Raw genomic sequence first — 22,982 nt, forward strand, 5'->3', positions numbered from 1 at the left:
TTAATGCACACCAAGACTTTATTAGCTTTTGCAGCAGCTGACTGGCATTGGTTACTCCAGTTTAGTCGACAATCCACTAGTCCCCCCAGGTCTTTTTCCATATCACTTTTCCCTAGCAGTACCTCATATAGCGTATATTGGTGACATCCGTTTCTCCTGCCCATGTGCATAACCTTACATTTATCAACATTGAACTTCATTTGCCATTTTTCTGCCCAAGCCCCAAGCTTATCTAGGTCCGTTTGTAGCCGTATATTGTCCTCCGTTGCATTAATTATATTGTATAATTTTTTGTCATCTGCAAATATTTTACTGTGTAGCCCCTCTATCAGGTCGTTGATAAATATATTGAACAGAATGGGGCCTAATACTGAACCCTGTGGCACCCCGCTAGCGACAGTGGCCCAATCAGAGTATTAACCATTTATTACCACTCTCTGCTTTCTATCTCTGAGCCAGTTCTTTACCCATATACGCACGTTTTCACCCAATCCGAGCTGTCACATTTTATATATCAGCCTATTATGCGGCACGGTGTCAAATGCTTTAGAGAAGTCCAGATATAAAAGATCAATAAAGTCTCCCAGGTCCAGCCTAGAGCTTACTTCATCGTTGAAGCTGATCAGATTGGTTTGACATGATCGACCCTTCATGAACCCGTGCTGGTGAGGACTTATTCCGTTGTTCTCCTTGAGGTATTCTTCGATGGCGTCTCTCAGAAACCCCTCGGATATTTTTTCCGTTACTGAAGTGAGACTTACTGGCCTGTAGTTACCAGGCTCACTTTTGGTACCCTTTTTGTAAATTGGAACCAGGTTGGCAATACGCCAATCCTTGGCAATGCGCAATGCACCAAAACGTTATCAAGATATCCTTCTGCCACATTTATTAATGGTGTTTAATGAATTATTGCATACAGGTATACTTACATCATATATAAGAGATGCTATAATTGTTTAAATTCTTAAACCGGGAAAAGATTTTTCTCTTCCGGCTTCTTATGGTCAATATTTATTCACTACCAATGTAAAAGTTTTAGCCAAGGTACTTGTGAAAACATTACTTTCAGTTATGACTAGAGATGAGCGAGCACCAAAATGCTCAGGTGCTCGTTGATCAGGTCGAACTTTTCGTAATGCTCGAGAGCTCGTTTCGAGTAACGAACCCCATTGAAGTCAATGGGAGACTCGAGCATTTATCTAGGTGACCCGTACACCGCATAGGCGAGGTTGTTTCAATCACCTGAAAACATCAGAAAGTCATGGAAACACCACAGAAACAGATAGGAAACGGCAGGGGCAGCATGCATGGATGCATCCGAGGCTCCCAGGTCGCACTATTAAGCCAAATTGGGGACAAGAGCCTGGTGGTCACCCCCCTAAAAATTTACTTGGGCCAGACCATAATCAGCAAGGCACACACGCTGGCACATCTTAGCTAAGTACCACACTAGGTGCAACGAAGGCCAATCACCGCCTGCAGGTGACACCACTGCCTCTTCTCCTGGGTTACATGCTGGCATTGCTGTCCAATCATCCGCATGAGCCAGCGTCCACAGCATATTCAAATTTTTCACAGCGCAGCGTTCAGCTGTCCTCATGCCACACGGTTGCTTGATAGCCACACTACCCTCATGTCTATTTATAAGTGCGTTTTGGATGAGGAGGAACAGGAGACACACGCTGCAGAGGGTTGGCAGGGCCTGGCAGCGACCCTCTTTGAAATTGTGGGCGATAGCCCACAATGCTGATGAGAATTGATGATTAATTAATGTACGATCATAATTCCGATCCCATGCCACCTCAGTCACGAAATTGTCAGGAGCCACAAACATAAAGGGGACTCTCCACATCTCCACTATTCTGCAACGCATTCTAAAAGATTCTAAAGATTGGGTTGAAGCAGGAGGTGTCGCAAAAGTAGCCATGACAGGTATACAGTAAACCTGTGAAAATCTCATTAAATCAGTAACGCTTCCTTTGATCGCTAGAAGGACAGTGGGAGCCATGAAGAAATTAGAGTGGCCAAAGCAGGACCCCGCGCTGCGCAGCAGATCTGGAGCAGATTGTAAATACCGTCTATCGCAGACCCTCAGGAAAGCGTACGTTTCTCAGACATAAACCCAACTGGCTGTTTACCACTCAGGGTATTTTATGTCCGCTTAAATCCCAAAATACACAGTGTACAATGAGTTCTGTCTTGCTATACAGTGCTGATCAGAATTCCAATGCCCATGCCACCTCTGTCACAAAATTGTCAGGAGCCACAAACGTGGCCATAAAGCGGATTAGGATGCTAGTACTTCAAACCATCTGCGAAACTCAGCAACGCATTCTAAAACCAAATTGGGTTGAAGCAGGAGGTGTCGCAAAAGATGCCACCACAGGTATACAGTTAATCTGTGAAAATCAGTTACGCTTCCTGTGAATGCTCAAATCCATTATCTCGGATAACTGTGGTAAAACAAGAGATAATACATGGTTATTAGCGCTGACCCCTAGACCCCCAGGTGTTAGTCTGCCAAGCTGCAGAGCCGCCACCAGGTTACGCCCATTGTCACACACAACTATGCCTGGTTGGAGGTTCAGTGGCGAAATCCACAGATCTGTCTGCTCCATCAAACCCTGAAACAGCTCTTGGGCGGTGTGCCTCTTGTCTCCCAAGCTGAGGAGTTTCAGCACGGCCTGCTGACGCTTCCCCATCGCAGTGCTGCAGCGCCTCGAGCTATCAACTGCAGGCGACGTGCTCACACGTGGTAATTGAGAGGTGGAGGGGGTGGAGGAGGAGGGGGTGTTTGGAGGAGGTGGCATAATAAGTCGGAGAAACCTTCACCGAGGTAGGACCCGCAATCCTCGGTGTGGGTAGCACGTGAGCGGAGCCAGGGTCAGACTCGGTCTCAGCCTCCACCAGGTTAACCCAATGTACCGTCAGGGAGATGTAGTGTCCCTGCCCGCCAGCACTTGTCCACGTGTCGGTGGTTAAGTGGACCTTCCCAGTAACCGCATTCGTGAGGGCACGGTTTATGTTCCGTGAGACGTGCTGGTGTAGGGCGGGGATGATGCAGCGGGAAAAATAGTGGCGGCTGGGGATCGAGTACCGAGGGACCACCACCAGAAAGCCTCCGTTTCTACTAGCCTATATGGCAGCATCTCCATATTGAGTAGTTTTGAAATATGCACGTTTAAGGATTGTGCATGCGGGTGGGTGGCTGTGTATTTCCGCTTGTGTTTCAATGCTTGGGTTATCGACAGCTGAATGCTGCACTGGGACACATTGGTGGAGGCAGTGGAGGACCGTGGAGGTGAGGGTGTGGGTGCAGGCCAGGAGAAGCTCGTGCCTGCGTCCTGGATGTCAGTCACAGGATGTGACACAGGGGAAGAGGCAGTGGTGTGACCCGCAGGCCGTGAATGGCCTTCGTTCCACGTAGTCGGGTGCTTAGCCATCATATGCCTGTGCATGCTGGTAGTGGTCAGGCTGGTAGTGGTGGCTCCCCTTCTGCTCTTGGTGGGGCACAGGTTGCACACCACTGTTCGTCAGTCATCCACGCTCTCATTGAAAAACCTCCAGACCTTCAAACACCCCTGTGGCCCTGCTTCTCCCCCCTGGCCACCCCACTGCCTCTTCCAACCTGTTCTGCTGCAGCACTTGCCGACCCCTATGAAGCCCTGTCTTCAGTAGGCTTAGCAAGCCAGGTCGGGTCAGTCACCTGACTCCGCAGTCTGCTCCTCCATCAGACTTACTGCCCTAACAACAACCTCACTGACTGACAACTGTGTCTCATCATCATCATCATCTATAAATAGCTCTTGAGACACTACTTGGAAGTCCCCACCCTCATCACCCTGAGTCTGTGAAAGGTCCAAATTTTGGGCATCGGTCACGACAAACTCCTCACGTGGCTGATGAACCGTTTTTTTCTGACTCAGGGCAGGGACCCGAGAAGAGTTCTTGGGAGTTTGCCTGTTCTGAATGTCTCCTTTTCCTGGAGTGACCAGGCTGGGAGGACGGAGGAGCAGTCTGAGGATTCAGAAGTGCAGTCCCTTGCTGGCGTGAGTGGACTGCGGGGAGGACTGGGTGTTTGATAAAGTACTGGACGCGTTATCCGCTATCCACGTCAGCACCTAATCGCACTGCTGTGCTTTTAATAATGGTCTACTACGCGGACCTGCAAAATGTGAGATGAAGCTGGGGAGCGGAGACACGCGACGCTCTACTAATCCTTCAGCAGCAGGCACTGTTTCACCCCGCCCAGGACCTCAGCCTCTGCCCACACCCTTATTCGGACGCCCACATCCTCGACCTTGACCCTTACCCCTAGTCTTCATCATGTTGAATTAAGCACTTGGACTAAATGCTACGCAAAATGCAAGTTACTTTGCTTACACTTATAGGCCACTATAGACACAATAAGCAGTGTATACTATTGTTAGTTTGCAGAGATTTCCACCACCCAGACAGGCGTATATTTAAACTTTTGGCTTTCAGCAGGCACAAAAAAATTTCAAGTGTGTATACTGTTGTGAATTAGCACAAATTCACGACCCCAAGACACTGGTATATAGAGTACACTCTCAGCAGGCTCAGAGAAATTTAGAACAGTGTGTACTTTAGTGAAACAGCGCAAATTCACACCCCAAGACACTGGTATATAGAGTATGCTATCAGCAGGGCCAGAAAAATTTAAAACAGTGTATACTGTTGTGAAATAGCGCAAATTAACAGCCTCAAGACACTGGTATATAGAGTACGCTCTCAGCAGGGCCAAAGAAATTTAGAACAGTGTGTACTTTGGTGAAATATCGCAACTTTACAGTCCTAAAACACTGGTGTATAGCGTACACAATCAGCAGGGCCAGAAAAATCTAGAACAGTGTATACTGTTGTGAAATTGCGCTGATTCACAGCCCCAAGGCACTGCTATATAGAGTATGCTGTCAGCAGGGCCAAAAATTTTTTCTACCGTGTACACTGTTGTTACTTAGCGGAGAATCACAGCCCCCAGACACTTGTATATAGCGTACACTTGGGGCCTCTAAAAAACTAAAAATAAGAGAAATAATAGTAGTTTTGTTACTTCCAATGTACACCACTGGTAGTACACTGCTTAAAACCGGTAACAGTGGGCAGAATACAGCCGGGATGCTTGAGAACAAATTTGTGCACACTACTGGTCCCAGCCAGCCAAAATGCTGATGCACACAAAGAGAGGAGTAGTAGTCCTAGAAAGGACTGTTGGGTTCTTTGAGCAAGGATCCCTGCCTAACCGCAACCTAATCCCTACACTATCGCTTTCCCTATATCAGCAGCTCTATCCCCTCAGCTCATGCAGCATGCGTCTGAGGCGAGCTGCGGGTGACCATAGTTTTAATACTCAGCAGTTACCTGATCAGCCCAGCCAGTCACTGCTAAGGATGTTCACAGGGTTGGCACGTCACAGCAGAAAGTGGTAATGCCTTCTCTGCATGTTTATTGGATAAAAAATAGCACTAAACATGCGGGGAGGGGAAATGAAATTTTCTCGAGCACCGCGTGTTGCTCGACTCGAGTACTGAGCATATCGAGTAGTGTAATACTCGATCGAGCATCAAACTCGGACAAATGTGCTCGCTCATCTCTAGTTATGACTCATTTAATACATGAAGATCAGTTCAGCTTTATGCTGAATAAATCAACCACTATTAATTTAAGTAAATTATATTTGACTCTTTAGGTGAACCATCAGGTTCAAGAGGGCTGGGCTCCTTTTTCACTTGATGCTGCCAAAGCTTTTGATAGCATCAAGTGGAATTATCTACGGGCTGTTCTTGATAGAATAGGCTTTGGTGAGAAGTTTTTGGTATGGGTTAAATTGCTTTATTCAATGCAGGGGTAATGCAGTGAGCAGAAGTCAGCAGGAGTAGCCCAAGTGGGTCGCTAACTCTGACCTTGTCATGGTAGTTGCTACCTGGCCTAAAATGGTGGCTCTTGCGGCAGGTGGATTGCAACAGGGTTTTTGGTGATAACTATTAGCAATTGGAATAATGTCCAATGTGATACCAGTGCCTTTGAATGAAGGTGTCTTTGTGAAGATGAAATAAAGAGACAAGTCTCAAGAGCTTTAGTAAAACGGAAGGCACACTGTTTACTCCTTCTTGTGGACTAAATACAACTTTCACACTTGGCAGTTTAGCAGGCCATAGAACTTCAAGAACTCTTCTTGCATATAAAATAACATACAGTGATTCCTCAACTTTTTCCTGAGGGATGCGAGCGCCAGACTGAGTTACGTGGTAGCTGGGCTAGGAGGTTATTTGTAGAGAAATGGAAGGAATAGTACAGGCTCTCCTGTGGACTCATGACCTCTGACCGCAGGGACAAGTTACACTCACAGTTACGGTTCCTGCTTTCCTTCCAGCTTGTGCGGGGTCTACCCTGGCTCAGATTCCTTCTGGCAGGTTTGAAAAAGACTCCCCTCTGAATTCCAGCTCTCCCCTCCGCTGACTCCACAATTGGACCTCCTCTCTGGCTGATTTCCAGGACTAGACTTGCCCAGACTCTGACTCCTTTTCTCCAGACTTCCTCCTGGACTGGGCTCCCAGACTAGCCTTATAATAATAATAATAATCTTTGTTTGTATAGCGCCAACTTATTCCGCAGCGCTTAGCCTTGCCTAGACCAGCCTGGGGTGGATTTGTCTACATTCTCCTCTTCTCCTCTACTCTCTACTCTCAGACTCCGACTCCGAGTCTCTTTGACTGACTAACCCTACCCACGCTCTGTCTTCTATACTCTTCCCAATAACCAATTCTGGGCACCAGACATTAACTATTTTGGAGGAATCGAAAGAGAGTGGTAATATTTTTGGACCACATGCATTCTGGCGGGCTTTTTCATGATTTTAAACAATTTAGAGAGCTTTATGATGTTCCCCATAGTTACTTATTTTAGTTCCTTCAATTACAGCATACGTTTGCTTTTAAGACCTGGTCAGTGTCTGTGCTTACAGTTCAACACCCGTTGGTAAATTTTCTTAGGTGTTATAGTTATAAAGGGTGTAAAACAAATAAATATAGTTATTTGCATAGCGCCAACTTATTCCGCAGTGCTTTCAGGTAATTTTTTATTTATTACTCACCACCAAGCTGGGTACTCATTTTACTGACCTTAAAAGGATGGAAGGCTGAGTCAACCTTGAGCCGGCTATCTGAAGCATGTGAGGATTGAACTTGCAACCTTCAGGATTTGAGTGAGAAATGAGGACTGCATTTCTGCTTTCTTAACACTCTGTGCCACATTCATATACACAATTACTTTCTTATTACATAGAGCAGCTCCCGATAAAGACAAAGAAAATGGGAGAAAGTTCTAGGTCAAATTAGTGAAAATAATGGGCCATAGTGGTGCATATGATTGCGATGCTATTCTTATCTGAAAGTCAATGGATATCGCAATTATATCTAGTACAAAGAGTTTATCATACACCCTTAAAGTTGTTTAATATTCCTGTCCGAGGAATAGTGTGGATGGTGCAAATTTGATGGACATGATCTGGCACTGTGTAAAATTATGTAAATTTTGGAGGACGGAGTTGGAGATAATCAAAATAGTATATCTTGTCGACATTGGCTTTGACCTTAGATTTTGCATATTGGGTATTGCTGATGGGTTTGATGGGTATACTCTTCTGGGAATTCAAAGAACTCTATATCAGGCACAGAAACTGCCCGTTGAATACAGCCTGCCCCCGGACAGTGGGAGATTTTGGTATAAGGATAAATGAGATTATATTTTTGGAAACGCGGATATATAAGAAAAGAGATTGTTTGACTAAGTTTGAGGAAATTTGAGGACTATGGTCCAGTATATAAAATTGGTTTAAATATTGAGTGTTGATTGCCTTAGTTAGTGAAGGAATGTTGGTGGGATGTAGAGGAGGTGAGGGGAAGAGGTGAGAAGACAGATGAGAATTTGTCTTTAATGGGGATTTCTCCTGTATATGTTTAATAGGTGTTGTTGGGTAAATGGATGGTGCTAGGATATGATTCAATTATGTATAGTTATGTTTTAATGTATTGTATATTATGTTTATGTATGTATAAATATATAGGAATAAGTGTTAATTCTACAAAATAATAATTTCAATAAAAATGATTTGATTAAAAAATAGCACTCTGGGTGCTTTTAATTTTTGAGAAATTCATCCCAATATCACTAATCTTTGCTGTGAAGAATCCAGTGCTGTATTTCACCTATTCCAGGCTATGTTCTTTGCACTTTTCTTCCGGCCTTCAGGTCACATGTCCAGTACTCTTGACAATGCTCTGTGTCCTGTAGTTAATGGGTCAGCTTTATGTTAAAGACTACCCTTATGTCCATTAAATAGCAAATGTGTGTTTCATCAATCTTTTTACATACTTTCAGTAAATTATTTTTTTGTTTTGCCATGGTAAATGAAGGCTGAAGTGCAGCCCCTCTGCAATCCACTTCCTGCTGTTAGGCATTCAGCTTCTGTAGTAACTGGGACTTTACGATGTCTTCTTAGCTGTGGGAACAGGGGCTGTCTTCACAGCTTCAGTTTCCCTGCAGTCACACAGCTCTCAGATCTGCAGTCAATGTATACACAATCTTTACCTCTCCATACGAAATGCTGGTCTTGAAGGGTCATCCAATTGTAAACTATTAATGGCCGATCCTTAGAAATGGTCATCAAGAGTAGATTAGCAGGGCTTGGTCACCCAGAACTCCCACCAAATTGCTGATTGCCAAGGCTAACATATTCATTCACTGAGCCTATTTTTGAAAGAAGCAGGTGGCTATATTCTTACTGCAGTGGTCAGACTTGGTATTGCAGGCAAAGTTCCCTTAGGAATTTTGCTTGCAATACCAGTGCACGAGTGAATTGGCCTAGTGAACAGCTGTTTGGCGGGGTTTCTGTGTGACAGACTGCTACCAATCTACTATTGAGGACCTGTCCTGATGAAAAGCAATAAATATTTTACATATGGACAGCCCCTTTAATATATCTCCCCTGGAAGTTAGAAAAGAAGTGCAGAATACACAGCCTAGAGGGCAGAAACTACAGAACTGGATTCTTCTCAGCAGATATCAAGGATAGAGGATGGATTTCTTAAAGAATGAAAACTGGAGTACTTCTTTAATTAATACCCATCACTGTACTCTTACCGCTACAGCAGTCCCACTAATAGGAAAATATTTAATTGAAAAGTATGCCTATATATTTTAAGCTATTAATCTCAGACTTTCTATTACTTTGCTTCTCTTACAGGTTTTCTTCTAGTTTTGCATTTTATGGTCTTGGTATGGACTTGCAAAATTTTGGTGTTGATATTTTCCTGTTGCAATTCGTCTTTGGAGCCATTGATTTACCATTCAAGCTGGCAGCTGCCATCCTAATGGGCTATATTGGGCGAAGAGTGACGCAGTCTGCTTCTCTGATACTGGCTGGTGTAGCATTGCTATGTAATGCTTTTATACCTCAAGGTGAAATTCTGCATTCCAGTATCTAACATTTCTAGTATGTAAAAAATATGACTAGCTCTTTCCTTTTTTTATTTTCATTCTTTGTATATTTTTACTACGGTATAAGCAATGTAGGAAATATATCTGTTGTTGCTGCATGGAAACCATCAACAACTAAATTGGCCTCAAAATCCTTTTAAAATTATGCAGATTTAGATTTCAATACTATTTAAATCTGTAGCGGCATTGCTTATGAAAGAAAACAACCACATTTCTCTAATCCTGCGCAAACTATTGTAACTTTTGTCAGGTTCCTGCTATTTTATTTTGATCTGATGGTTTTGTCTTTTTCAGAGATGAGCATAGCGCGGTTAGTGTTGGCTGCAATAGGCAAAGGAGCTCTGGCCTCATCGTTCTGCTGTGCTTATATATACTCTAGTGAGCTGTTTCCTACTGTTATTAGGTAATGCCAGCTATTAGGAATATGGCAAGCCTTGGTAATGGGGTGATATAGCTGGATTGATGCTACTTTTAATTTTCACCTTTTTTCTCTCCTGCAGACAGAGTGGGATGGGCGTCGTTGGCATGAAAGCTCGATTGGGCTCGACGGTTGCACCCTTGGTGTTGACGCTCTCAGAGATCTCGCCTATTTTCCCTCCAGCTATATACGGCTTCGCTGCTATTATATCTGGGACTGCTGCAGTATTTTTATATGAAACCTCTAACCGACAATTACCAGATACTATAGAAGAAGTGGAAGCCAGGTGAGAGACTGTTCTCTGCCACATTATTAAAGGGGTTGTCTCGCGCCGAAACGTTTTTTTTTTTTTTTCCATAGGCCCCCCGTTCGGCGCAGGACAACCCCAAAGGATGTGTTAAAAAAAAAAATTCATTACTTACCCGAATCCCCGTTCTGCGACGTCTTCCTTCTTCCTTCTTCTTCCTTCACCAAGATGGCCACCGGGATCTTCACCCACGATGCACCGCGGGTCTTCTCCCATGGTGCACCGTGGGCTCTGTGCGGTCCATTGCCGATTCCAGCCTCCTGATTGGCTGGAATCGGCACACGTGACGGGGCGGAGCTACGATGACGACGCGGGACCAGCTCTCTGGCACGAGCGGCCCCATTCACCAAGGAGAAGACCGGACTGCGCAAGCGCGTCTAAAAACGCCAGAAGACAGCGAATTTAGACGGAGCCATGGCGACGGGGATGCTAGCAACGGAGCAGGTAAGTGAATAACTTCTGTATGGCTCATATTTAATGCATGATGTATATTACAAAGTGCATTAATATGGCCATACAGAAGTGTATAACCCCACATGCTGCCACGAGACAACCCCTTTAAAGGCCCTATATATTTTTAACATTTTATTAATGGTTTTGATCAGGCTTCCATGGGAATGACATATAGTAATGTGCAAAAGTTTTATGCAGGTGTGGAAGAATGCTACAAAGAATGCTGTAAAAAATAGAAGTGTTAATAGTTTGTTTTGTCAAATAACAAAATGCAAAGTGATTGACCAAGAGAGAAATCTAAATCAAATTAGTATTCAGTGTGACCATTGTGGCAAGTTGGGGGTCATTCACCTGAGGATCGCAGACCTCTCAGACCGGAAATGGCACACCTCTCGTGAAGGTAAAACTCAGCAGACGTTGATTCTCTTTAAAAGTGGCACCTGCCAGCTTTTATTTCACATTAGCACAGCAGAGTTATTCAGCATACAAATTCAGTCCAGCATATCATATGCCACTTTGCACTGTTGTAGGGCACAGTTCACACAGCATCAGCGTTTTAAACATAACAGCCAACAATGTCCATATAAGCACCCCACCTGGGTGTGAGTTTAGGGTTGTCCTTCCCTGTCAAACTCAAGGCCTTGTAATGTCCATACGCACCCCACCTGGGTGTGAGAGTCAAGGGTTGTCGTCCCTGTCTGACTCAAAGCCTTTGCTGGTCCCAACTGGACCTCAGGCTAGCAGCCCTCCTAGCTCCACTGAGTGATCACATCCTCTCACTGGTCTGTGCCGGACCTCAGGCTCCCAGTCCCTGCTGTGGCTCCTTCACCGCCTCTCTGCCTTTCTCAGCCAACTTCTCTCTTTAGAGTAGTGATTCCCAACCAGGGTGCCGTGGCTTTCTGGCTGGAAATCACGTTGGTACAGGTGTACCTTGACGCCACCAGAAGCTAGGGGTGTGACAGGGCTTAAATAGAGGGACGGCTGTGTCACACCCCTAGCTCCTGATTGTGTGTGGAATGTAGATTGCCTTACCCGCTTCCCCACATGCCGCAGGTGTGCCTCACGTTCTGGCTCTGCCGCTCACAGTTCCCCCGCTGTGTGTGCCTCCCCCGCCCAGTGTTCCCATCAGTGCTGTGCTGCTGTCCGCTCTCCGCTGTTACTCTCCGCTTCTGTTACTCTCCGCGCAATAGGGGTCACCTATTACTACCGGGGCCGCAATAGGGGTCACCTATTACTACCAGGGGCCACAATAGGGGTCACCTATTACTACCAGGGGCCGCAATAGGGGTCACCTATTACTACCGGGGCCGCAATAGGGGTCACCTATTACTACCAGGGGCCGCAATAGGGGTCACCTATTACTACCGGGGCCGCAATAGGGGTCACCTATTACTACCGGGGCCACAATAGGGGTCACCTATTACTACCGGGGCCACAATAGGGGTCACCTATTACTACCGGGGCCGCAATAGGGGTCCTCTATTACTACCGAGGCCGCAATAGGGGTCACCTATTGTTACTCCCCGCTGTTACTCTCCGCGGCTCCCTCAAATCATTTCTGCCCCCTATCCTGGCTCCTGCACTGACAGTTCCCTGCGGTGAGTAAACCCGGCTCCTGCTCTCTCCCCTGGGCTGCTGCTGTCTCCACTTGGCACTGTGTTTTGGGCTCCTGCTGTCTTCGGTCAGCTGCAGCTTTCTCCCCTCGGCTCCTGCTGTCCCCCCTTAGGTGAGCTGGCTGGCAAAGTGCTGCCAGCGGCGGGGGACGGGGGAGTGCGCTTTTTGACAGCAGGGGACACGTCGGCAACATCCTGCCGGCGGCGGCGGGTGAGTGTGGCACTGCAAGGAGGAGGTAAGAATATGGGTTGGGGGGTTAATGTTATTACTGGGGGGTGGAGGGTTAATGTTTAGAGATGAGCGAACGTACTCGTAATGAGTACTTATGCACCCGAGTACCGGCATTTTCGAGTACTTCAGTACTCGCGCGTAAAGATTCGGGGGGCGCCGGGGGGCGGGGAGAGGCGCGGCGGTGCGGGGGGTAGCAGCGGGGAACAGGGGGAGCCCTCTCTCTCTCCCTCTCCCCCCCACTCCCCGCCGCAACCCCCCGCGCCGCCACGGCGCCCCCCGAATTTTTTCGCCCGAGTAAGGAAGTACTCGAAAATCGCGGTACTCGGGTGAAAAAGGGGCGGGGCCGAGCACGTTCGCTCATCTCTATTAATGTTATTACTGGGAGGGTTAATGTTATTACTGGGGGATGGTTAATGTTGTTACTGGGGTGGTTAATATTTTACTGGGGCTACTGTGGGGTTAATATTAATACTGGGGCCGCAATAGGGGTTGCTATAACTACTTGGGCCGCTATTACTACTGGGGCTGCAATAGGGGTCGCTATTACTACTGGGGCCGCAATAGGGTTTGCTATTACTACTGGGGCCACAATAGGGGGCCGCTATTACTACCAGGGCTGAAAAAGGGGTCACCTTTTACTACTGGGGCTGCAATAGGGGTCACCTATTGGTATCGGGGCAGTAATAGGGGTCACCTATTACTACCGGGGCCATAATAGGGGTCACCTATGACTACCGAGGCCGCAATAGGGGTCACCTATTACTACCGAGGCCACAATAGGGGTCACCTATTACTACCGAGGCCGCAATAGGGGGCACATATTACTACTAGGGCCGCAATAGGGGTCACCTATTACTACCAGGGGCCGCAATAGGGTCACCTATTACTACCAGGGCCGCGATAGGGTCACCTATTACTACCAGGGCCGCAATAGGGGTCACCTATTACTACCGGGGCCACAATAGGGGTCACCTATTACTACCGGGGCCACCAATATAGGGAGTCACTTTTACTACTGGGGCTACCAATACAGGGAGTCGCTATTAATACTGGGGCCACCATAAAGGGAGTTGCTATTACTACTAGGGGCAGCAATATAGGGGGTTGCTATTACAACCGGGGCCACTAATATAGGGGGATCGCCATTACTAGTGGGGCCACCAATATAGGGGGTCGCTATTACTAGTGGGGCCACCAACAAGGGTGGGACACTATTACTACACGGGGCGGATTAGTTGTGAAATCCATAGTAGCTGTAGCAGCAAAGTGGATGAGATTTTGAAAATAATCCACACGTTGTGAAAACAATCTGTACAAACCCGTGTGGACACTGACATGAGGTGCAGGATTTAATTCCACAATTTGTTAATTTTAAATATAATGTATATCAATTGCCCACCCAGCGCTCTACCCTGTGTGTTTTTTTAAACAGCCCTGACCTTTTTATAATGATGGAGGTAAAAATCATATGTCGTAATAAGCCACACCCTAGCCACACCCCTGACCACACCATAGCCACAGCCCTGACCACACCACAGCCACACCCCTGACCACACACCCTTTTGGTAAGGGTGCCACACCATAAATTTTTTTTCCCCAGGGGTGCCCCAAGGCTGAAAAGGTTGAGAAACACTGCTTTAGAGTGTGACAGGATCTACTTTTACGTTGCTTCTTGTCACACCCAGCAGGTGTTAACCCTTTCTTTCAAGTTCAGCTTAACTAAGCAACCAGTAATCTGTACTCTGAGGCCATCTACAGGCCACTCTTGCTACTGTATTGCCATACCATGTTTTGCCTTCAAACCAGAATCAATTCTTCTAGGTACACTTGCACACAGTTTTTGAGGTAACTCAACAGGAAAGCTGTTCCAAACATCTTGGGGAACTAACCACAGATCTTCTGTGGATGTATGTGCTCAAATTCTTCTGTCTCTTAATGTAATCCCAGACAGACTCGATGATGTTGAGATCAAGGCTCTGTGGGGGCCATATTATCAGTTCCAGGACTGTTATTTTTTACATTGAAGATAGTTCTTAATGACGTTAGCTGCATGTTTGGGGTCATTATTCTGTAAGAGTGTGGTCGGGGTCAGGCAGTGAGGTAGCCCTAGACTCCAGAGGGATGGCAAGACCTGGAATAGAACTTGCAGAGCCAAGCCCAGGTCCTTCAGTGTGGCTAGAGTTTACCAGTCTACGTAAGTGGCCAGATGTGACAGCAGACTCTCATGGCAGTGATCAGGCCACACCAGATCTGGCTGCGTTCTTGTGGCAAACTGTGCCCATGACAATGCAGGTACCTGCAGGCTATATACTCTTAGGGCTCATGTCCACGGGCAAAATATGATTTAAGATCCGCAGCGGATCTCCCGCATGCGGATCCGCATCCCATAGGGATGCATTGACCACCCGCGGGTAGATAAATACCCGCGGATCGTCAATAAAAGGGATTTAAAAAAAAATGGAGCATGGAAAAATCCGGACCATGCTCCATTTTCGTGCGGGTCTCCCGCGGGGACGGCTCCCGCGGGCTTCTATTGAAGCCTATGGAAGCCGTCCGGATCCGCGGGAGACCTAAAATAGGAATTTAAAGTATTTACCATCCGGCGCGGGCGGGGAAGGTCAGCTGTTCCTCACGGCCGCATCTTCCTTGCTTCGGCTCGGCGGATGTGCCCGGCGCATGCGCGCGGCACATCGGCGACGTGCCGGCGACGTGCCGCCGGCGTCAGGAATTCATCCGCCGGCCGAAAATGAAGATCCGGCCGTGAGGAACAGCTGATCTTCTCCGCCCGCGCCGGATGGTAAATACTTTTAAATTCTTATTTTCGGCGCTCATGTCCGCGGGGCAGGAGGGACCCGCTGCAGATTCTACATGTAGAATCTGCAGCGGATCTGATTTTCCCCGTGGACATGAGGCCTTAGAAAGCCATAGAGATGCTCTGTAACGTTTAATAAAATGTTTAAAGAAACAAATAAACAAAACCGTTCTGTCTTTCAGATTATTATACATTTTTATATAATTACCTGTCAGGACTCAAACCCGGGACCTCTTGCACTCCAGTCAGCAACTCTCTCCCCTGGTTCCTTGCTGAAAACCAGTCTTGTCCTATGTTTCCTTGCTCCTGTTAAGTCCACTTCCTGTGTCTTGTCCTGGCTCTACCCTGCTACTAATTGGGACTTCCTATAAAAGCCTGACCTTGCCTTAGATCCAGCGTGTGATTATTGTGCACCACCACCTTGATCCAGCTCCTCTTCCTCCTGCTCCTGTGTGATTGTACCGATATCTCCTGCTGCTGACCTCTGGCTTCCATTTGACTATGCTTCTATCTCATTCCATTGTACTGCATGCCGATACTTCCTGCTCCTGACCTCTGGCTTCCATTTGACTACGCTTCCATCTCATTCTATTGTACTGCATGCAGTAACTTCCCGATAACGACTCCTGGCTATCCTGACTATTCTCCAGTGACCAGCATGGCTACTATACCTGCAGATCCAATCCAGCGCCAGTAAGACTTAACATTACCCCAGTCGTTGGGTAATGCTCATGCCCGCTGGGCAAATAGAGAAAAAAGTCTTTAATAGTCACAAAATATGGGATCTTGGCACTTACATAACTCAGCTTGCCCAATTCTGGGCCAAATGTCCAATGGCGGAAGCCGATAATTATGTTTGTAATTGAAGTGTTGTGGTGTGGGAGATGGAGTGAAGAGAAAGTAACCTTTTCTCAGGAATCCAACTCACCTGAGCCAAATCAGGGCTGCAGTTTTTCTCCACCCTAGCTGCTTCTGAGAGTATCCCCAGCTTCTAAACATGCAGCATTGTTTCTCCTCTCTCACCCACACTTAAAGGTGCAGCCACCTCCTATATTATACTCCGTGCAACAAAGCATGAAAAGTAGAGAAAAGAACATTGTTTACTCCATCACAAACCTTCTGCAAAATAAATTTAGAGCCAATTGGATGTCTTCTATTTTTGAAAAAATGCTTACTTTCCAGCTTTTTTTCTGCACCTGCCTAAAACTTTTGCACAGTACTGTATATAAGTGTAAGGAGGGCTTCCCTGTTGAATAATGTACACCTCTCGCTGTTAAACAAAAACAGCGACACAGAAGTTTTTTGAGCAGTCCTTGACCACGGACCTCATAATATTACTGAAGTTCCACTGGAGTCATATTGTTGCAAAATAACTGACAACTTCTGCACATCCTCTTGTGCCACTGTGTGACTGGAAGGCTACTACCTGGCACAGCCTGCTTCACTAATACGCCACTTCCAGAGTTGTACCAGTAATTGGTTAAATGCTGCTCTGTATCTCCATGGGTCATTTTAGTTGCTATTCCGCTCTTTTTCTCAGGTTATCTGACTACCAGTGGCTGAGACCATGCACATCACTGAATAATCTGTGCAAACAAGAGTACAATCCCTATGCCACAGCGTAGCCAGAACAGTCTCAGTACAGATCTTTGTTAGGGTGAATACCCATTTGCGTTTTTCTTGCGCATTTTTTTTAAAGCGATATCGCTGTGTTTTTAACGCAATTGTCAATGGGACATTCTAATGTTAAAAACGCATAGCACAAAAATAGCACAGCACCAACTTGTCATGCGTTTTTAACATTCGAAAGTCCCATTCACAATCGCGTTAAAAAAAATGCAGCGATCTGGCTGTCAGGAGGTCGTTTGACACCTTTGTAAGGGTAGTTTCTGTCGAGTGTAGAGGGCAGAAGCTGGACTGTAGGGGAGAATTTTCTGATAGATAGCTTATAAGCCGTTCTAATAGTTTGGAGATGAAGGGGAGATTTGAGATGGGTTGGTAGTTGGCAGCTTCGGTCGATTGAAGAGTCGGTTTCTTTAGCAGTGGGGATATTATAGTAGGGAAAAATGCCAGAGGTCAGAGAGAGGTTGAATATAGTGGTGAGATAGTAGATGATCACCAGGGAGAGGGACTGGAGGAGGTGTGAGGGAAAAGGGTCGTTAGCGCAGGTGGTGGCGAGGTGGTAGTTGCAGAGGCGAGCAATCTGCAAACTTCTTCCTATGTCGTTAGTGAGCAAGAGCTAGATGCAGTACTAACGAGACTAGGGTCAGGGCTAGTCTGGGATTGGGAGGTTATTTTCTGATGGATGTAGTTGATTTTCTTTTTGAAGTAAGCAGCCAGCTCTGCAGGACTGCGATCTGTCACAGGGGGCTGCGGTTTAGAGCTGAGAAGGGAGTGAAAAGTATTAAAGAGTCGTTTAGCGTTGTGCGATGGTGAGGAGACGAGAGAGGTGAAGTAGACTTGTTTGGATGGTGGTGGGCTAGGTTGTAGGTTCTGAGCATGAATTTGAAGTGGAAAAAGTCTGCGGACGTTTGCAACTTTCTTCACAGCTGTTCAGCACTTCTAGAACACCGCCAGATAAGGCTCGTTTGAGATGTGAGCCAGGGTTGCTGAGGTCTGCATCGGATGGCTTGGGTCCCGGTGGGGGGAGGGGGGTGTCGCTTCATCCAGGGCAAGTTTGAGAACAGTATTGCAATGTCCAGCAGCCAGGTTGGGGCAGGAGAGGAGAGAGATAGGGGACAGAGAGGATTGTAGGGACTCAGCAAAGTATTGGGTGTGAACGTCCTGAAGGTTCCTGTATGTATGATATTTATGGCCTATCCTTTGGATAGTCAATCAATAGTAAATTTGGATCGGCCGTGCTCCAAAGGCTGATGGATTCTTTAGATGTGACAACATGGGGTAAAAAGTAAAAGTTGGGCTCACCTTGTTTGGGAGGCCCGTCTAAACAACAGGCTTCCACATTACTTGTTTTGGTGTGCTACATGCACCTGGTCCCTGTACTGTACCAGAAGCTAAGGCAGAGTGTGGTCGGAATCACCCAGGGTACAGGACCGCGGTCGTAAAACATCAACTAAAAAAATATATATAAAAATAATTCCCACGCTGCAATGTGTACCAGTAGCTTTGTTTAGGACTTACTATTAAGACTTACTGTAGAGGAGACCACGATGTCCAGTGGTCTCCTCAATTATCCAAGTCAGCCTTAAACTAAGTTCCCAGAAAGATGCTGGATGATGCTTTCTTTTCACAACTTTACTATACAAAATGGATGAGGCTAAATTCATACTACATGTTTTGGAGGTTGACGCCTCCTTTTATCAAGTGTATAATAAAGGGAATAAGACTGCCATGTGCCCCATTAAATTTATTTTTTGGAAAGTGTGGAAGGGGGTGGGGCACGCTTGTTTGGCATGCTTCCACCAGAAGAAGATGGCGGCTGTCTCTCAAAACCATGACCGGAATAAGATAGCCACCACCAGTGATCACATGGAAAATACCAGGGGGCTATGTCACTATCATTAGTGACATAGTGACTGCCTGGGACTCTCTCAATTTGCACGATAGCGGTAGGTGGGGGTGGGCTAGAGGAGTGAAATCGCAAAAATGCAATCTAATTAGAGATGAGCGAGCATGCTCAGTAAGGTGAGTTACTCGGAGGGGCAGCAGGGGGCGGCTGGGGAGAGCGGAGGGGAGCAGGAGGGAGAGTGAGGGAGATCTCTCTTTCCCTCCGCCGCCCCCTGCTTGTCGAGTACCTCACCTTACCGAGCGTGCTCGCTCATCTCTAAATCTAATATTTATAATGGTGCCCTCACACTTTTTTTAACGCGAATGTCAATGGGACATTCTAATATTAAAAACGCATCGCACAAAAATTGCAAGTTTGTGCTTTGTGATTTTTGCGTGATGCGTTTTTAACATTAGAAAGTCCTATTGACATTTGTGTTAAAAAAACACAGCGATATCGCAAAGGCACCCTAAATAAATATTTTTATACTAAATATTCTCTTATATATATTTAATAATAATATAAATAAATCAGAGAGTACCGTATATACTCGAGTATTAGCCGACCCGAGTATAAGCCGAGACAATAAGCTTAACCACAAAAAACTAGTACAACTTATTGAATCGAGTATAAGCCGAGCTATACACGAGTATATACTAGGTAAAAAAAAAAAAACCTCCATACTCACCTTCCAGACGGCGTCTGTTTTCGTGCGACAAGCTGCTTGAATTCTCCCTGCTGTCATCCTCTCTGCTTGGCTTTGTCAGTGCTGTGTAAGTAAGTGCTGTGATTGGATTGAGCACCAGCCAATCACAGCTGGCGCTCGATCCAATCACAGTGCTTACTTACACAGCACTTACACAGACAGTGGATTGGAAAGGGTTAATATGCACACTGTACTGTTGATCCTCAGCAAACAATCTGTAATCCTAGTATCTCTGTATACACAGTATCTCACTAATAATATACTGCACCTTATTCCTTGCAGGTCTAAGAAGAAAGAATTACAGAAAGTCATCCACAAAGAAGAGGTACCCCTTACCCAGAGCCAGACTCTACATCCAAAGAGACTTCCGGTGGACACTATATAATTATTCCCAGGCTGAGAAAAAACGTGAGACTGTGCACCGCTGTTCTACATGATTAACAATCTTTTCAGGTCCGAGACCCACATTGTCACATTGAATTGTTCTCAAGAGCCACAGTAAATCTAGAAGAGGTATCGTCATGTAAGATGTTTATAGTACATCAAAAGTATATGCCACAAATGTTTAATAGGCATTGGTTTTACTTTCAAGTCTCCCACCTAAGAATGGGGGTCACCTTCTGCTCTGTTCACATCCCAGAAAGCTCCATTGTCAAGTCACTTGAAAAAACATATAATGTTACTGACAGTCCAGATCTGTGGCACATGCCCATTGCTGAAAAATCCAGCCAATCAGAATGGGCAATTTACGGGTAAAACATCTGTGTTTCTGCAGTGCATTCACTGATTGGCTATTAACCCTTTCCAATCCACTGTCTGACCTCTGAAGACATTATGATTTAAGGCTGTACAACTCCGATGTTGGAAGACGTCCGTCGGGGTTCTCTTACTGTATATTGCCAGCCTCTCTGCTGTCAGAGCCTGTCCAACGTGTCACCCCATGCAGTACTGGCTTTAGCCAGCTTATAGCGCCATTGTATAACGGCAGAAAAAGAGTAAGCCCCCTAGGAAAACCAGGATACAAATTGGATTGGAAAGAGTTAAGTAGCACAGTATGGTACTACATGTTCGGTACTACCCTTTTCCTGTGCCAGGATCAGCTGCTGCTTTGGACACCATGTGGGGGACTCCAATGTGCAGGTACGAGATAAGAGATGGAGCACACATCCGAAAAATTTGCAATATCTTTACACAAAATTCTTTTGGGGTGTAGCCATCCTCAGTCACCGAATTTAGCACCACCTGTTGGTCAAGAGAAGGAGAGTCAGTGCAATGCTCCTTACCAGTGTCTTTATTTTCCATGTTCTGACCCAATTCACCATTCCACCAGGTAGGAGTATCTATATTAAATCAGCTGGCAGGACATAACCAGCTTCAGTATTAGGCTGGGTTCCCACGGGACGGATTCCCGACGGAAATCCCGCGGTTTGGCCGCAGCGAAAAACCGCAAGATTTCCGCTGGGAGAACCGCTGCTTCAAAACCCTCCTCTATGGGAGCGCCGGCCGCAGCGGAAAAATAAAAATGGACATGCTGCGGTCGGCAAATCCGCGCCGCAGCGGCGGCTTCTGCCGGCTTAGCCGCAGCGGATTTGTTGTCCCGTGTGGACAAGATTTCTGAGAAATCTCGTCCACATGGCTGGCTAATCCCGGGATTAGCGGCCGCATGCGGATTTACCGCGGCAAAATTCCGTTATCTTCATGGAGTTTCTTAAGTTTCTCAAGTCTGGGTACACAGTGACCCTCTGGAGCGGATAGCCTATTTTTCAGTAATTCTCAATGTCTTCGGCCAGATGTCCTAAAATCACCCTATCCGAAATGTCCTCCAATTTACTAGTCTGCCCCTTGTAAGTGATAGCATCCATCATCCACAACTCTGGCAAGGTGCAACAATCAAATACTTCTGGAGCTGTTGGTCATAATTTTTATTCTGGAGCCGTTGGTCATAGTTTTAACATAGTTTTGTGTCCTCCCCTGCAATATTTTCTTCCATTCTGGGGTCTCTTATCCTGCTGACTAGCAAATTGATTCTGGGGGACCCTCATGTGCAGGTACAGATGAGGTACATGGATTGAGCAAATTAACTCAGCAACTTTCAGTATTACAGTCACTGTGCATAAATCAGTGATACAAATACTTCAATGTTACACACTCTAGAACTACATCACATTTTGGAACTCTCTAGCAATTCTGTTACAGTCCTTAATACAAGTAATGGCACACTGCAACTTGTAACACTCTTTGAAAATACAATTATCAGTTTTCGCTACACAATTACAAATATGCTTAGTCACTCTGTTACACTTGGGCCACTTAGTTGCTCTCAGCTTCTTCAGTTGTCCCTGACCTTCGCATGAAATACACAGTCTCTCTTAATTACTATAAGGCCTCTTGTGGCTCTACTGACACACAACATGATATAAGGGGTCCTTATAACAAATTTTTTATTCACTCACTCACTCACTCACAAAAGCAGCAGTTAATGATGAGTACTCTCACTTTTCAACGTTTGACTATCTGGACCTAATGGAAGCCTGCCGTCATGCTATAGTTCCGCTGTAGCACAGCGGAAATTTAGCGTGAATATGCTTCCCCACCCACCGCCAGCACGTCATATGACACTTCCAGTGCGTCATGCGCTGTACTGCGCATGCGTGCCGGCGCATTATGCGGGACTTCGCACAGCTGATCTGGGAGGTAAGTATGGGGTCTTTGGGGGGTCGCCATGATGGACTCCGTTGCGTAATTCCACTGGCAGAGTCCGTCACGGCCGTGGGCATGAGGCCTAAGTCTCTCTTGTACTGCGTAAATAAATTCTCTGTGGTCTTTTTCTGTTCTTTCGTCAAATGTAGATTCTTTACGTAATGGTACTCATTGCATCTTGCAATTCAGAGGTCAACACAGTGCAATCCTTCTCTCCTCCCCTCCCTCCCCACTGGGCCCTCCCCAACCCAAACCACAGCTCTTTCAGTGCGTCTAGAACCTTATCCCCTGAGCAAATCTAAACTAAGATGACCAAAGGCATGTAATATTTCTGCAGTCTTCCTTTTGCAATAAACACTTTTTCCCCACATTAACATTTGTTTGACTTTGTTTTTGAGTTCGCCTAAGTTGGGAGGGGTTTCATCCAGCCAATGTTGCGCTATTAGCTTTCTAGCTAAATATAATAGTCTAGCTACTGCTAATTTCTCATTTTCATCTAAAGGTAGATCATTTACATATCCCAAAACGCATACCAATGAGGTAAATTTCAAAGTGACCCCATATATATCATAGATCAGACAGTATTAGTGTATCTTGACGCCACCAGGAAGTCCTGGTCGAGACAAGATGTAGTAGTAGGACACGCCCCCAGTACGTTATTGGCTGCAGAGGAGGTAGGGCTGCAGGTCCTGGCAGCCCACTAAGGTAATGCAG

At 46.1% G+C, this 22,982-nt stretch overlaps 1 protein-coding gene across 1 annotated transcript in view; it reads left to right on the top strand.

The window, feature by feature from the left end:
* Positions 1-22,631, top strand: part of LOC136582093 (solute carrier family 22 member 20-like) — a 49,387-nt gene extending 26,756 nt beyond the window's left edge. Inside the window, exons 7-10 of the mRNA XM_066582883.1 lie at positions 9,266-9,480; positions 9,814-9,922; positions 10,020-10,223; positions 19,851-22,631. Of these exons, the coding sequence (XP_066438980.1) occupies positions 9,266-9,480; positions 9,814-9,922; positions 10,020-10,223; positions 19,851-19,953 (631 nt within the window). The 3' untranslated portion in view covers positions 19,954-22,631. The remainder of the gene's footprint in view (positions 1-9,265; positions 9,481-9,813; positions 9,923-10,019; positions 10,224-19,850) is intronic.
* The last annotated feature ends 351 nt before the right edge of the window (positions 22,632-22,982 follow it).

Source organism: Eleutherodactylus coqui, chromosome 11 (genome assembly GCF_035609145.1).
Source record: "Eleutherodactylus coqui strain aEleCoq1 chromosome 11, aEleCoq1.hap1, whole genome shotgun sequence".
NCBI classification, from domain to species: domain Eukaryota; kingdom Metazoa; phylum Chordata; class Amphibia; order Anura; family Eleutherodactylidae; genus Eleutherodactylus; species Eleutherodactylus coqui.